General features: G+C 55.6%; 1 protein-coding gene across 3 annotated transcripts in view; it reads left to right on the top strand.

Annotated features, from left to right (window-relative positions):
• LOC115391829 (sodium channel protein type 4 subunit alpha A-like) overlaps positions 1-16,271 on the top strand; it is a 38,640-nt gene that overhangs the window by 13,058 nt on the left and 9,311 nt on the right. For 2 of the 3 annotated variants that reach the window (XM_030096199.1, XM_030096198.1), the window contains exons 6-17: positions 8,009-8,137; positions 8,202-8,287; positions 9,271-9,528; positions 10,053-10,116; positions 10,267-10,408; positions 11,108-11,323; positions 11,896-11,950; positions 12,174-12,361; positions 12,991-13,062; positions 13,151-13,252; positions 13,343-13,690; positions 16,170-16,271. The exon at positions 16,170-16,271 is cut by the window's right edge and continues 150 nt beyond it. In XM_030096199.1, coding sequence (XP_029952059.1) covers positions 8,009-8,137; positions 8,202-8,287; positions 9,271-9,528; positions 10,053-10,116; positions 10,267-10,408; positions 11,108-11,323; positions 11,896-11,950; positions 12,174-12,361; positions 12,991-13,062; positions 13,151-13,252; positions 13,343-13,690; positions 16,170-16,271 — 1,762 coding nt within the window. Of the gene's footprint in view, positions 1-7,848; positions 7,909-7,956; positions 8,138-8,201; positions 8,288-9,270; positions 9,529-10,052; positions 10,117-10,266; positions 10,409-11,107; positions 11,324-11,895; positions 11,951-12,173; positions 12,362-12,990; positions 13,063-13,150; positions 13,253-13,342; positions 13,691-16,169 lie in introns of those variants that run through there. The other variant, XM_030096200.1, reaches the window with a different exon arrangement.

Genomic DNA, 16,271 nt, shown 5'->3' with positions numbered 1-16,271 from the left:
CGTTGAGGGCCCTGCAGGTACACAACCAGTAGGCCAGCCAGACAGGACGCCAACCGTCCACAACGCCACTGGGGGGCCTGCCATCACCAGGCGGGCCTGCCCACGAAGCCCAGCTGAAGCTACGTCCAGTAGGGGAATGGACCCCCCGGCGGGCACCGCGGCCACCGCCCTAAGCTGGCCTCGTAACACCACAAGCAGGGTCCGTACAAGCCCGGGAAAAGGTGAAGCACGGCCGTCACCAGCTAGAGGCTCCGGGCCGACACCAGGAGTTCGGCTCAGTAGGACAAGGCGGGGTCAGGGCAAGAAGCTGTGGGAGGGGGCGCACGCCACCCACACGGCCGATGCAACGTCACCACGACAGCAAAGCAGCGGAGCCACATCCGGGAGAGGGAGCGGCCACATGGCGGCCCCCACTCCCCTCCGTCTCACAAGACGGCACCTGCTGGAAAAGAGGCAGGGCGGATACAGTCGAACCGACCCCCACAGTGTTGGTCACAGGGTCAGGAGACAAGGTCAGTGCAATACGCTGAAGAAGGGGGCATACGCCACCTACACAACCGACGCATGACGGCAAGGCCAACAAGGGGCAGCTGCACTACGCTCAGGGGAGGGAACGGTGGCACAGCAGTGCCCTGTCCCTCCTGCCCCCTCACCAGAGGCGCCCTGCTCCAAAGCAGGCACCAATAAGCCGGAAGAACACAACAGCGCTTCTACTGGCAGCGCCCAAACCAACACTCATCGTGTGGCGACTGCCACCGCGGGGTCCTACAGCAGGGGAAGCAGCACATGCGGCCTATAGCCCAGAGCCAGCCAACGCTAGTCCTACCGCAATCCGCAAAGATCAGCAACAAGTCGATACAACGGCAGTGTGACACGCTGGGGGAAGGGTGGACGCCGTGTGATCAAGCCCCTGAAAGCCAGCGGAGGCCGTACGTGGGAGAGGGGACAGCCGCGCAGCGGCACCCCCGTTGCTGTGCTGTCTGAGCGGTACCCGGCCAGAAGAAAAAGCAGCATACAAGAAGTAGAGGGAGGAGGAGTGTGTCACCTGCACAATCAACCTCAATCACCGGCCAGCAAATTGGTAGAGTCACACCCCGGAGAGGGACGGCCGTCCCCGGCAGCCCCCCTCCATCAGTTGCCACTAGTCCCATCGCCAGGGGCAAGGGGGGGGTGTGTGCACACAGCACCCAGAAGGCAGTAGCACAACAACGATGCAGTAAGCTGAGGGAAGGCAGCCCACGCCGCCTGCACAGCAAACGCTAACCACCGGCCAGGGTCCCAGCTAAGGCCACGTCGAGGAGAGGGAACGGCTGCCCAGCAGCTCCCTCCTCCAACAGCCTCCAAAGTGGCACCACCCAACAGCAGCGGGGGCGTGTATCGCACACCCGCCACCAATAGTGAAGGGGGGAAACTGCGGGGAAGGGGGCGTATGCCGCCTGCGAAGCAACGCAGAACACCAGGCCATCCAGGAAGGGAAGCGCGACAGCTCCTTCCACCGTCTGCCACCGCGCCACCCGACAGCCAGGGCGGGGGCATGCAATAGGCCAGCACAATGGTAGCGTGATCAGCTGAGGGACGCTATAGCCGGCCCCACATCTGGCATATGCTCCAGGCCGGCCGCAGCCACGCCAGGCACTGCAGCCAGAGTACACCCCCGGGCTACCAGGCGGCTGCTCTCTCTCCTCCTGCCTGACCGCAGTGCCGCGCGCACGCAGCTGGTCAGAATACTGGCAGTGCAGAAGTTGAGGGAAGGGGGCGTACGCCGCCTGCACAGCAACTGCAGCTGAGCCCGTCGGAGGACTGGGCGCCCGGAGTAGGAGATGCTAGCGCAGTAAGCCGAGGGAAGGGAGCATACGCCGCCTGCACGGCAAACGCAGAGTGTAAGCTAGCAGCCGGGCAGCACCACAATGAAAAAAAACAGTCGACCAGGGACACCTGCTCCTCACTGCTCCGCAGTGGTGCCATCAGTCAGAGTATCAGGTGCCTGGGACGGTGGTGCGGTAAGCCGAGGGAAGGGGCGTATGCGCAGCCTGCACGGCAAACCAAGTGGGTGCGGGGGAAAACGATCGCCCCGCTGCTCCCGCAGGAGCAGTTCCACACACCGAGCAACAGGTGTAGGGAAAAGGACAGGGCGGCAGGCCAGAACGCCGGCCGCACAGCGACGCCCACTACATAGCACCAAGAACAGAAGGCTACGCCGGCGCTCGCGCAGAACACGAAGCGGTCCACTGCACAAAGAGTGCAGACAGCGCAATAGCGTCACACCGCACCCGCAGAGACACTGCAACCTGGTGGCAACCCGGCAGAAACACCTTAACCTGGCAGAAACACCGCAACTTGGTGTTGCGGAAACACTGCAACCTGGCAGAAACACCGCCACCTGGCGGAAACACTGCAACCCGGTGTTGTGGAAACACCGCAACCAGCACAAGCGCCGCAACAGCTGAAACACCGCAACCAGCTAAGCGCCGTAACAGCAGACACACTGCAACCAGTGTAAGTGCCGTAACAGCAGAAACACCGCAATCAGCGTAAGCGCTGCTACAGCAGAAACACCACAACCAACTTAACGCCGCTACAGCGGAAACACCGCAACCAGCATAACGCCGCTACAGCGGAAACACTGCAACCAGCGTAAGCGTCGCAACAGCGGAACACCGCCACAGCGGAAATACCGTGACACTAGAAGCGCCGCTAACGGCGGGGACACCGCACAACAGCGGAGAGACCACCCAACGGCGGAAGTACCGCTAACAGCGTAAGCACCGCTAACAGCGTCCTCGCACTTAGTTCCACAGGAATGGTGACACCACCATACACCAAGGCGTGTATGTGCATAGAAAAACAGCAGGCCAGTGTAGAATCATAGCAGGCTAGTGTGGGGGGCGGGTGGGGGTGGGGGGGGGGGGTGGGGGGGGGGGGGGGGGTGGGGGGGGGGGGGGGGGGGGGGGGGGGGGGGGGGCGGGTGCATGGCCCCACCATGGTCACGTGTATGTAGCGTACCACCCACAGGCCCGGGGCACGCGGGCCTCAAAATACAGGGACACACCCCTGGCCTGCACAGCAATGTTGACGCTAGAGAATGCTACAAGTGGAGAAGGAGTGCGGTGGCTCCCTCCGCCTGCCAGTGGTGACGTCCCCCGCCGGAGCCGGGGTGCACATGATAACCAAAAGTACCAGCTGGGGTTTATGGGGGCTGTGCCGTCTGTCCACAACACACACCACTGACTGGCTGCTCAGCCGAGACGCGCTAGAAAGAAGGCAGCGGCCGGTGGAAGAGGAAGCTGATCCTCCGACACCACAACACACCTCACTGACTAGCTGCCTAGCCGAGCTAGTGCGGTGCTCGGTGGGGGGCCTGCACGCTGCGGTGCCGTGCTCGTCGGTGAAATCAGAAGCCAAGCCAGCGGTCTCGGTGAGCCCCGCACGGCGGGGAGCTCCATTCAGCTCCAAAACAGTTAGAAGCACAGCATCACACCCATGGCTGTTTGCTTCCTGAAGCCGGGCGCGGGACGCGAGCGGCGTCCCTGAGCCCCAAGTAACACCGACCACGGCGCGACGGCCGCGGTCGTCATGGAAACAAATCCAAGGGGGTGGGGGCGCCGCTCCCCCCATCACTCACCATGAGGAATAGTATATTCAGCAACCTTACCGTCTGCCAGAGGTATGAATGAATCTCTCACCACAGGCGACGCGCAGCGCCGCCGAGTCAGGTGAACGGGACCGCAACACGTCACAGTGTTTGGAGGGCATCGGCAGCTCTGACCTCGAAGGTCACAAGGCTCCCAGCGACGGTGCATCACGACGCTGTGCAGGCTCGTCCCATCAGGTGCACCCGAACTGAACACGAGAAGAAAAAACGGAACCGAACTGGGTTCCCCGGCAGGAATTTCTATTTTTTTTTTTCTTTTTTATTTTTTGTGGGTCTGTAGTGTCTATAGTGGGCTAAATACTGAGTAATTACCAGGTAATACCATGGAAACAGACCTCACTTCCTTTTACAGTACAAATCCACTTTAATAACTATGTCATTTCGAGGTAGGTATTTTTGCAGTTCCTGGGCAACAAATAAGTAGTTACCAGGTAATAGTGTGGAAACAGGCCTCACTTTTTGCAGTAGTCCACAGTTCAACCATAATTACCAGGTAAATGTTGTAGTTACTGGGAAATACTAAGAAGTTACCGGGTAAGTAGTAAAAAACACTTGACTAATAGGGAAATACATAGCGTACACACCTAGCAGTACCTAGTAATATCTAGTAAAAAGTCTACGTTTCCCATTGATTACATGGTAATTACTTAGCAATTACTTAGTAAGTACTTGGCAATTAACAACATAGTTGCTATATACATTATAATTACCTAGTAATTAATACTTACTACCAGGTAGTTACTTGGTATTTGCCTGGAAATAGCTTGGTAATTACTCTAAAAGTACTAGGTAATTAGCAACATAGTTACCCTGTAATTACATGGTAACTTTACAGTAACTTCTCCTTATTACATGGTACTTACCTTGCAATTACCATGTTAATACATGGTAATTACCGTACTGTAAAAGGAAGCGTTACCGAAAAAACTCCAGAAACCCAGTGGGAAAAGAAGAAATCTTGGGGAGAACCACAGTATGGAGGGATCCCTCTCCCAGGGACGGACAGCTTTGGCAACAGCTAGCATGAGACAATAAGAAGTAAAGCTAGAAGTAAAGGACTATGTTGAGGACAGTCCGTTGGACGGTCCAGCACAAGAAGCACGGATCCCAGGAGTAGAACCGAAGCCAGTCCGCGGGCAGCACCGACAGGAGTGTCCTCCCGGTCCGGACGGAGCTTGTTCGTAGGCCCTCGTAATAGTGGAGTCAGCAACTGAAACTGGAGAAGACTCCCCCTCGAAGGGGGGGACAGCAGGTGAAAAGCAATGCATTCCAGTGCTTTAAGCACCACCTCTGGCAGTCAGAGGGATGAAATAGAAAGATAGTTATGGTTTGTTTGTTGCTGTTGTGTGTTGTGTTACTGTGCTGTGTTGTTATTGTTGTGTATGTTGTCGTGTTGTTTTGCAGATGTGTTTTTGCGTTGTGCCTTGTGTTTTATTTGTTATTTGTCATTGTGTTGTGTTGTGTTGTGTTGTGTCATACTGTTGTGTGTTGTACTGTCATTGTGTTGTTGTTGCTGTGTTATTGTAGTGTTGTGTTGCAGTTGTGTTGCTGCTGTGCTACGTCACGTGTGTTGTCCTGTCATTGGATGTTGTTGGTGTGTTGTTGCTGTGTTGTCCTCTGACTGTTTTTCCTGTGTGGTGTTGCGCGGCTGCTAGCTTACCCACGGCCCCACCAGGCGGCGTGCAGGCGTCGGGCGCCCCCTTCTCTCGGCTTTCCGCGCTAGCATCTCCTCCCCGGGCGCCCGTGCCGCTGACGGCCTCAGCTGTGGTTGCAATTCTGGCCTGATGTATGGGTCAAGTGGGGGGGGGGCCTGGTGGCCGCTCTCGCTGCTCGCTGCTGGCCATGGCCTCTGCACTTTGGGCCTGGTGGCTGATGTGGTTGTGCCGGCGGCGTGCGCCCCCTTCCCTCCACCTCCGTGGCATACAGTGGGGAGCCGGGTGTTCAGAATGGACGGCTCTCAGCAGTGTGTTTCCAGTGGAGCCCCCTACAGGCGGATGACGGCCAGGACTTCTGTCCCAGTTGCCTTGGCCCTGTTCACCTCAGGGAGGCGCTGTCGGGCAACTCGTGCATGGACTGTGTGCACAGCGGGCTGCCAGGCCGGAGCCGGTGTCGCCCGCTGCTGAGGGTGCTCGGGGGCCTCCTCTCCAGGGCCTCCCTCACCTCATGCTCGCCTCTGCCTCCCTGCTGGGAGGCCAGGTTGACGCTTCCACGGTCGGGTTTTCCGACGCGGCTCTCCAGGCATTTGCCCTCGTTTCAAGGGATCTGGGGCGGATGATGTCCCTGCTGGTTCATGCGCGGCACCAGGTGTGGCTGGCATGGTCCCCCTTATAGGAGGTGTCTTGGAGGGCGCTCCGGAGTTTGGCAGTGAAGCCCGGGCAGCTGTTTGGCTCGGCTGCGGTGGAGGTCTGGAGAGGTCAGCTCGGATTCGTGAGACAAGGCGGCAATTGGTGGGCTGCAGTAGGGGTCACCCAACCCGGAGGATTTCTGGGGGTTCCTGACGCCAGTCGCGTTTTGGCCCGCCCTACGGGCCCCGCTCTGCGGGGGACTCTGTTCCAGGAAGGCGCTGCCCCCCTGCCCCCTGGGGGCAGGGGGGCCAGACATTGATGCCCAGGGGCTGGCTGTTGGTTCTTTTCCCATCAGTAGCTTGGCCACTGGGCAGCAGCGGCTGCAGACCCCTGGGTGGTTTCCACCTTGACCCAGGGATACAGCTGCAGTTCCAACGCCGGCCCCCCATTCTCGACCGGGCCGCCATGACCATCATCAGGAACCTGGTGAAGGCACTAGCATTGGACCAGGAGCTGGCCCCCTCCTGGCCAAGGGGGTGATCAACCTTTCAGTAGGGCCAGGGTCGACCTCTTTGCCTCCAAGGAATCCTCATACTGCCCACTCGGGAGAAGCCCCCCCCCCCCACCCGGGGCCAGGTCGCGCTGGTGCATTCTTGGACACAGGTCTTGCTCTACGCTTCTCCACCGATCGCCCGGCTCTGGCCTACGCTGCTCAGGATGCTGCGAGAGGGACACTCTGCTGCTGGTGGCCCCCTGCTGGCCGGGGCGGACTTGGTTTCCTCTGCTCCACAGCCTGTCTCACGGCGGGCCATGGCGCCTTCCCAGCAGGAGGGATCTGCTGTCTCAGCACGGGGGCTGGGTTTGGCACCCCCACCTTCACCACCTGTCTTTAAGCCAGGCTGCTGAGGTGCCGAGTCGCTGCTGAGCTAGGGCTGAATGCTAGGGCGCCATCTACCAGGCTGCTGTATAATAACAGGTGGACGTTGTTTGCACAGTGGTGCGAAAGCCGGGGGGAGGACCCGGTGCTCTGCCGGTCCCCGTGGTCCTGGACTTCCTGCAGTCTCTCTTGGACGGAGGCCGGTCCCCGTCCACCCCGAGGGTGTATGTGGCGGCGATATCGGCCCGCCATGCCCGGGTCGCAGGCGGAAAGATTGGGGGCCACTTTCTGGGGGCCACTTTCTGGTGTCGGCCTTCCTCAGAGGGGCTTTGAGGCTCCGCCCCCCTAGAGCCCCATGGGCGCCAGCCTGGGACCTACATCTGATCCTGGAGGGCTGTTGTCGGCCTCCCTCTGAACCCCCGGCAGCGGCGGAGCTGCAGTGGGTGTCATGCAGGACGGCGTCCTGCTGGGCGTTACCACGGTGAAGCTGCATTACCCAGCATGCCTCAGGGGGCATCCGGATGGGGCAGGCGGCACACTGTGGCCGAACGCCGCTGTTCCTCCAAAGGTGCTGTCAGGGATGTGAGCCACCAGCCTACAGGACTCGATATGACCCCCCAGCGAGCGGCTCGGGGGGGCCGGAGCTCTGGTGTCCAGTCAGACTCTGAGAAGCAACATGGCGGCTCCGGCGGACGTCCGGACGTCTGACCAGCTGGTTTCTGCTCCGGAGGCTCTATTGAGGACTCTGCTGTCCAGCAGCGTCTGTCCCATTGGGTGGAGGACACCATTCTCCATTCCTACCAAGCTGCAGGCCGGCCTCCGCCCCAGGGTGTGCACCGCCACTCCACCAGGGCGGGGTCTGTCATGGGCCGCCCTGAAGGGGGCGCCCCTGGATGACACCTGGCACCGTCTCCAGGGTCTACAGGTTGGACGTTTTGGTGCTGGGTGGTACTAGGTGGTACTAGGCAGTACTGGGCGGTGCTGGGTGGTACTACGTGGTGCTGGGTGGTACTAGGTGGTACTGGGCAGTGACTCTCGTTTTGCATTGTGTTGTCGCGTTGTGACGATGTTGTGTTGTTGTGTGTCCTCTCTAGGTGTGTGTTGTCGTGTTGTGACGATGTGTTGTTGTGTGTCCTCTCCAGGTGTGTTGTTGTTGCATTGTGACGATGTTGTGTTGTTGTGTGTCCTCTCCAGGTGTGTGTTCCTCGCCATCTACTCGGCTGAAGCTCTGCTCAGGGTTCTGTCTCGAGGGTTCTGTCTGAGACCGTTCAGCTTCCTGAGAGACGCCTGGAACTGGATCGACCTGCTGGTCCTCTGCACCGCGTAAGGACACACACACACACACACACACACAGTGGTGATAATGATGAGGTTCTCTCTGTTTCAGGTTTCCTTCTCTTTTTCTGGATTTGGGAAAATGTCAGGTTTTGGTGATAATCCCTCGAGTCCTGAAGATCTTCTCTGCCAGTCCAGGTCAGTGTGTGTGTGTGTGTGAGTGAGAGTGTGGTTCCATATTCTGAGAGTCCAGTTGATCCTCCAGACAGTTTTGCAGATCCAGGAGGATGTTCTTTGGAAGTATGCGCTCCGAGTCTGGCTCTGAACGTCGGCAGGTGGACTGCTGAGACCAGGACCCAGAAGGGGGTCTGGCTCCCTGGCTGTGACGGTTCAGTAAAGGGGTGTTGCTCTGACTGTCCAGCATGGGGTCAAGTCTGAGGTGAAGACCTGGTCCTCATCAGGGGACAGATCTCCTCCAGGATCATCATCAACACCTGCATCTCCAAACACAGCCTGGCTCCACCCGACTCGGTCCACCCGAGACCCCGGCGCCCCCGAGTGGCTGCAGGACTGCAGGGCACAGGAAACCCCCCGAGGTCTCCATGGAAACGACAGAACCTCTGCTCCTGGTACTGGCTCTAGTCCCAGTCCAGATTCTCCTGGTTCTGGTCAAGATCCTGGTCCCAGTCCAAATTCTACTGGTCCTGATCCCAGCCCACATTCTCCTGGTTCTGGTGTTGGTCCCAGTTGTGGTCCTGGTCCCAGTCCTCCGTGTTCTCCATTGTTAATGTTTACAGTGTATCGTTCTCGGCAGAATGTTCTGGTTTAATTATAAAAACAAACAGAACCGACTACAGTAACGACATGAAAACTGTAGAGTTCTACAGGGTTCTGCAGGGTTCTGCAGGGTTCTGCAGGGTTCTGTGGTTCTGTGGAAACAGACATTTTGAACAAGCTGTCAGGTCAACATGAAGCTTCTCTGAAACTTGTAACGCCATGGAAACCGAGCTGAAATCTCAGAGGTCCTGGTGTTCTTGGTTCCGGTTCAGAGGCCCTGCTGGTGGTTCTACAGATGATAAAGATCCACCCTCGGAGCTGGGATCCAGTCTGGGAGCTGCGGGTCCAGCAGCTCTCTGTGATGCTCAGTGTTCTCAGCGTTCTGCTCCGTTTGGGCTGTGCAGGTCTGAGGAGGACGGTTGAAGCTCTGCTGGGATCAGCCCGGCGGTTTGTGCACGTCTCCGTGGTGACGGTGGCGGTTCTGTGCCTGCTGGCCATCGTCAGCACCCAGCTGTTCATGGGAGACCTGCGGAACAAGTGTGTGTGGATGCCGCCCGGTCTGAGCTCCAACCTGACCTCCATCCCCAGCTACGACAACAACACCGGGTTCTACAGCAACAACAACAACCACAAAGAGTACTACAAGCACATCACCAACCCAGGTATGGTGGAGGGGGTGGAGGGCGTGATGGTGATGATGAAGTGATGGTGATGATGATGGTGGTGATGATGGTGATGATGATGGTGATGGTGAAGTGATGGTGATGATGATGGTGGTGATGATGGTGGTGATGATGATGATGGTGATGATGATGGTGATGATGATGGTGATGATGAAGTGATGGTGATGATGATGTGATGGTGATGATGATGATGATGGTGATGATGATGGTGATGATGATGATGATGATGATGGTGATGATGATGGTGATGATGATGGTGATGATGAAGTGATGGTGATGATGATGGTGATGATGATGGTGATGGTAATGATGATGGTGATGATGGTGGTGATGATGAAGTGATGATGATGATGATGATGGTGATGATGATGGTGATGGTGATGATGAAGTGATGATGATGGTGATGGTGATGATGATGATGATGATGGTGATGATGGTGGTGATGATGAAGTGATGGTGATGATGATGGTGATGGTGATGGTGACGATGATGTCGTATTTCAGAGAATCACTACCACCGTCCTGGTCACTTGGATCCACTCCTGTGTGGAAACCTAACGACTGCCGGGTATGTTTACATTGTTGACAACACCACCAACAGCAACAACAGCAACCACAACACCAACACTAACTGCAACAGCAAAAATAGCACCAACAGCAACAGCAACAACAGCAACAACAGCGCAGCAACGCCGACAGCATGTGTTGGTGTGTGCAGGTCCTGTCCAGACGACTTCCTGTGTCTCCGGGTGGGGGACAACCCGAACTACGGCTACACCAGCTACGACTCCTTCTTCTGGTCTCTGCTGTCCGCCTTCAGGTTCCTGACCCAGGACTACTGGGAGAACCTGATGCAGATGGTGAGCAGCTCAGGAACCAACCAGGAACTAACCAGGAACTAACCAGGAACCAATGAGTAACTAACCAGGAACTAACCAGGAACCAACCAGGAACTAACCAGGAACCAATGAGTAACTAACCAGGAACTAACCAGGAACCAACCAGGAACTAACCAGGAACCAATGAGTAACTAACCAGGAACTAACCAGGAACTAACCAGGAACCAACCAGGAACTAACCAGGAACCAACCAGGAACTAACCAGGAACCAATGAGTAACTAATCTGGAACTAATCTGGAACTAACCTGGACTGAAGCAGTCAGGTTTACCAGGTTACTGATCCGGTACTCATCAGTCTTACATGATTCAAAACCATCGACCTGGAGATCAGTGTTTTAACCTGAATCCACAACTTGATTCCTCTGCTGGTCAACTGTCCTTTACAGTTAGACTACAGTCAGTGCTACAGCTAGCACACTCTGTCTCACCCCACCTGTCTGTCTCACCCCACCTGTCCGTCTCACCCCACCTGTCCGTCTCACCCCACCTGCCCTGCTCGTCTCACCCCACCTGTCCGTCTCACCCCACCTGCCTGTCTCACCCCACCTGCCTGTCTCACCCCACCTGCCTGTCTCACCCCACCTGTCCGTCTCACCCCACCTGCCCGTCTCACCCCACCTGCCTGTCTCACCTCACCTGTCCGTCCTTGTGGTCCACAGACACTGCGTGCTGCAGGAGCAGAGTACATCTTGTTCCTGGTGCTGGCGGTCTTCCCCACCTGCTTCCTGGTGCTCAGCCTTCTTCTGGCCGTGGTTGTCATGGTGATAGTGGATCAGGACAAGGCTGCCGTCGACAGAAAGAACCTAAGAGAAGAACAAGTCCAACGAATCGAAGAAGCGCTGATGAGGATGAAGAAGAAGGAAGAAGAAAAGGACGTGAGGATCTTCATCTTCTTCTAACCAAAACAACCAATCAAAAAACCAACCCCACCCACTAACCCACTCACCCATCCCCCACCCACCCACCCACCAACCAACCAACCAACCAACCAACCAACCAACCAACTAACCAACCAACCCCACCCACTAACCCACTCACCCATCCCCCACCCACCAACCAACCAACCAACCAACCAACCAACTAACCAACCAACCCCACCCACTGACCCACTCACCCATCCCCCACCCACCAACCAACCAACCAACCAACTAACCAACCAACCCCATCCACTAACCCACTCACCCATCCCCCACCCACCAACCAACCAACTAACCAACCAACCAACCAACTAACCAACCAACCCCACCCACTGACCCACTCACCCATCCCCCACCCACCAACCAACCAACCAACCAACCAACCAACTAACCAACCAACCCCACCCACTAACCCACTCACCCATCCCCCACCCACCAACCAACCAACAAACCAGCCCCACCCATCACCCACCAACTAACAAATCAACAATCCAATCACCCACCCACACAACTAACCTGTGTGTGTGCAGGTTGGAGGCGTAGTGTTGCCATCGGAGGGCAGTACAGTGACAGTCGCTATGACAGGTAAACACACCAGACCGGAAACAGGCGCGATGTGTTCAGTGTCAGTGGGAAAGTGGAGCTCCGTCACTGGTCGTACACATCTGACTCACTTCCACACATTTCTACTGGCAGTTTTTTTTCTTCTTCAGTCAAGTAAAACAACAGCGGACGTTTGTGACTGTCAGATGATTGCTGTGTCGCCGCTCAGCGAGGTCGGTACCATGAGAAACATCCTGTTTTCCAGAGGCGGATGTGGACAGCACACTTTCGTCCCATTGGCAGCGGCTCAGACTTTGGCTCCGCCCCTTCGTCCTCAGCCCACTCTTTGACCTGGGTGTCATCCTCTGCCTCGTCGTCAACACTGTTGTCATGGCGATGGAACACTATCCAATGACGGAACAGTTCGAATTAGTCACGTCTGTTTTACACCTGGTGAGGAAAAACACAACACATCAACAAGCAAAGAAACTACACAAATACAGATACAACAGATAATAACAACACATCAACAGACAGAAACTACACAAATACAGACACAACACAACACAGCAACAACAAGGAAACTACACAAATATAGATACAACACAACACAGCAACAACAAGGAAACTACACAAATATAGATACAACACAACACAGCAACAAGCAAAGAAACTACTCAAATATAGATACAACAGACAACATTATGAGACATAGAGACCAAACAAACAATAACAAACATGTCACAACAAACAAAAACAATATAATAACAACAACAACCAGTAGAAATACAGTAATGTCAGACACACACAAAAAAAGATCAGACAACACCAGTAACAGACACATTTAGAGAGGACAGGAAGAGGCATCCGGGTGTGCTCCGGCCGTGATCCGGCTGTGATCCGGCCGTGATCCGGCTGTGATCCGGCCGTGATCCGGCTGTGTTCTGGGTGTGATCTGGCTGTGATCTGGCTGTGATCCGGCTGTGTTCCGGGTGTGATCCGGCTGTGATCCGGCTGTGTTCTGGCTGTGATCCGGCTGTGTTCTGGCTGTGTTCTGGCTGTGATCCGGCTGTCCTCCACAGGTCTTCAGCTTTATCTTCGTGGTGGAGATGCTCCTCAGGATGTCGGTTCTGGGCCTCAGAGGATTCTTCCAGGTCGGCCATCCAACTCCTCTCGTTGTGAACAACTCAATGCTGCAGGTGTTGCCTGAGGAACTTGTGATTGTTGTTGCCATGGTGACAGGTGAGCTGGCACATCCTGGACTTCCTGGTTGTGATCAGCTTTCTGCTGGAACTCTCATTGGCTGACGTCTCGGGGCTGTCGATGCTGCGCTGCCTACGATTGGTCAGTATGAGAACACTGTTACTATCATCATCATCATCATCATCATCACCACATTATATCCCCCCCCCTTCCCCACCACCACCACCACAGCTGCGGATGTTCAGGCTGGCCAGGTGGTGGCCGTCCCTGCAACTCTTCCTGCAGGTGGTCTGGTCCTCAGCCCAGAGCTTGGCCCTGGTCCTCCTGGTTCTGGTCTTCCTGTGGACCGTGGTGGGCCTGCGGCTGTTTGGCACAGACTACGTGACAAACGTCTGCCGGATCGCGCCTGACTGCGAGCTGCCTCGCTGGCACATGGCGGACTTGTCTCATGCCGTCATGCTGGTCTTCAGGGTCCTCTATGGGGAATGGATTGAGACTCTGTGGGACTGCACGGCGGTCTCTGGTCCAGGAACTTGCGTGGCCTACTTCATCCCTATACTAGTCATCGGAAAACTGCTGGTGAGTGTCGCGATCCCCGTGAACCCCGTAGCCTCGAGAGTCCACAGACCTGGGTCCTGTTTTTGGGGTCTTGTCTGGACGAGAAATTAAAACCCAACAGTCTGAAATCCGAGCCGCAACGGGACGGTTTACCAGAACACTTCCTGTTTCTTCACCTCAGCTTCAGTCCACGAATCCACAGAGTTAACCGCAAAATCTCTTCTTTCAGCTGTTATTCAATTCAGCTTTATTACCTCCGCCAGGAGGTCATGGAATCACGTCGGTTTGTTGGTTGGTTTGTTAGCAAGATCACGGAAAAAGTAAAGAACAGATTGCAATGAAACTTAGTGGAAAGGTGGGTCTTGGGCTAACTTAGAATTGATTAAATTTTGGTGATGATCCGGATCACTGTCTGGATCCAGGAATTTTTAAAGGATTCTTTATCATTGACAGATAGGGAGTCTTTCACATGGTTGGGCAGGCCCGCCGACAGGGGGGACAAACGCCTGGTTCTCACAGGACGCGCTGCGCACCGACTGTCAGATCGGCGCCCCGTTCACCTCTCTGACGGTTCATACAGCAGGCGTAGCGGCTCGCGCCGTGGACCGCGGCGCTCCGCTCCTTTATTTTCTCCGCCAGCCGCTCGCCGTGGGCCGCCAGCTGTAAAGCTGGGCAGAGCAGATCGCACCACACTGGAAGTCTGGAACGGAAAATACGAGAGAATCCGCTCAATTTTCAAATTAAAATGAAGTTAAATAACATACATGATGTGACTCTTCGGTTTTCCTGTTCAGATAAACACACACACACACACACACACACACACACACACACACACACACACACACACACACACACACACACACACACACAGGGAGAGAGGGCGACAGAGAGAGGCTCCGCTCCGATCACAGTGTTTGATTATATACGGTGTTCTTCTTGTCGTTGGTGACTGATTGGAGCTGTGGCGGACGGCTGCCTCTCTGAGGGACACTTTCTAGTTTATAAAGCCCAGTTACAGCACAGCCATCTCCAGAGGCTTTACAGAGAACCCAAGAGAGAACCCTGCAGAACCAGGTCAGAGGAGAACCCTGCAGAACCAGGCTCAGAGGAGAACCCTGCAGAACCAGGCTCAGAGGAGAACCCTGCAGAACCAGGTCAGAGGAGAACCCTGCAGAACCAGACTCAGAGGAGAACCCTGCAGAACCAGACTCAGAGGAGAACCCTGCAGAACCAGGTCAGAGGAGAACCCTGCAGAACCAGGTCAGAGGAGAACCCTGCAGAACCAGGCTCAGAGGAGAACCCTGCAGAACCAGGCTCAGAGGAGAACCCTGCAGAACCAGGTCAGAGGAGAACCCTGCAGAACCAGGTCAGAGGAGAACCCTGCAGAACCAGGTCAGAGGAGAACCCTGCAGAACCAGACTCAGAGGAGGAGAACCCTGCAGAACCAGACTCAGAGGAGAACCCTGCAGAACCAGGTCAGAGGAGAACCCTGCAGAACCAGGCTCAGAGGAGGAGAACCCTGCAGAACCAGGCTCAGAGGAGGAGAACCCTGCAGAACCAGGCTCAGAGGAGAACCCTGCAGAACCAGGCTCAGAGGAGAACCCTGCAGAACCAGGCTCAGAGGAGGAGAACCCTGCAGAACCAGGTCAGAGGAGAACTCTGCAGAACCAGGCTCAGACGAGGAGAACCCTGCAGAACCAGGCTCAGAGGAGAACCCTGCAGAACCAGGTCAGAGGAGAACCCTGCAGAACTAGGTCAGAGGAGAACCCTGCAGAACCAGGTCAGAGGAGAACCCTGCAGAACCAGACTCAGAGGAGGAGGCTTTCTGCTCTTCTGGTTGGGGTGAGGGGACAGAAAGGGACAGGGACAGGACAGACGGGGACATTTCTTGTCTGGACATACAGAGTTCCAGCCTCTGCTCTGGGCTCTGGGGAACCTGCTGCTGACCAGATTGGCTTCGAGAGACGTTACTGCAGTAACTGACTGAGAGGTTGAACTACCTCTGGTTAACAGGTTAATTAGTCCTCTGTCTCTGGTTAACGCTCTGTTAAACAGGTTAACTACTGCTACTGACCAGGTTAGTTCCTCCTCTTCCTCTGGTATACTCATTAACAGTTAACAGACTCAGTTTTCTCTGAACCTGCTCTGTCAGACGGATCCTGGACTTCCTTCTCTTCTGGTTCTGGTCCTTTTTCGGGTTCAATCAATCAATCAATCAATCAATGTATTTTTGTACAGCCCAGTATCACAACAGCAGCTGCCTCAGAGGCTTCAAGATGTTACATTGGTTGGTAAAAATAAAAACAGTGAATAAGCATAATGTTAATATGTCAGATTCACAGTAAGGAGACAAAACGAAGCAACCACCGCCTTACTGTTCACTTACTGGTCTTTCTTCACAGCTCGGTTCTGACATCAGATCCGGTCCTGGTCCTGTGTCCGGCTCCTCATCTTGGTTGACATCACAGTTCTGGTTCAGTTTCTGGTTTTTTTCTAGGTTCTGTTCCTGTTCCTGAATTTGCTTCTGAACTCGACCACAAACGAAAAGCTGGCGGCTCTGGAAGGAAAAACTGATCCGCGGATCAGCAAGGTAACCCAG

This window comes from Salarias fasciatus, chromosome 7 (genome assembly GCF_902148845.1).
Source record: "Salarias fasciatus chromosome 7, fSalaFa1.1, whole genome shotgun sequence".
In the NCBI taxonomy this organism is placed as follows: domain Eukaryota; kingdom Metazoa; phylum Chordata; class Actinopteri; order Blenniiformes; family Blenniidae; genus Salarias; species Salarias fasciatus.
This window is presented reverse-complemented; position numbering and strand designations above follow the sequence as displayed.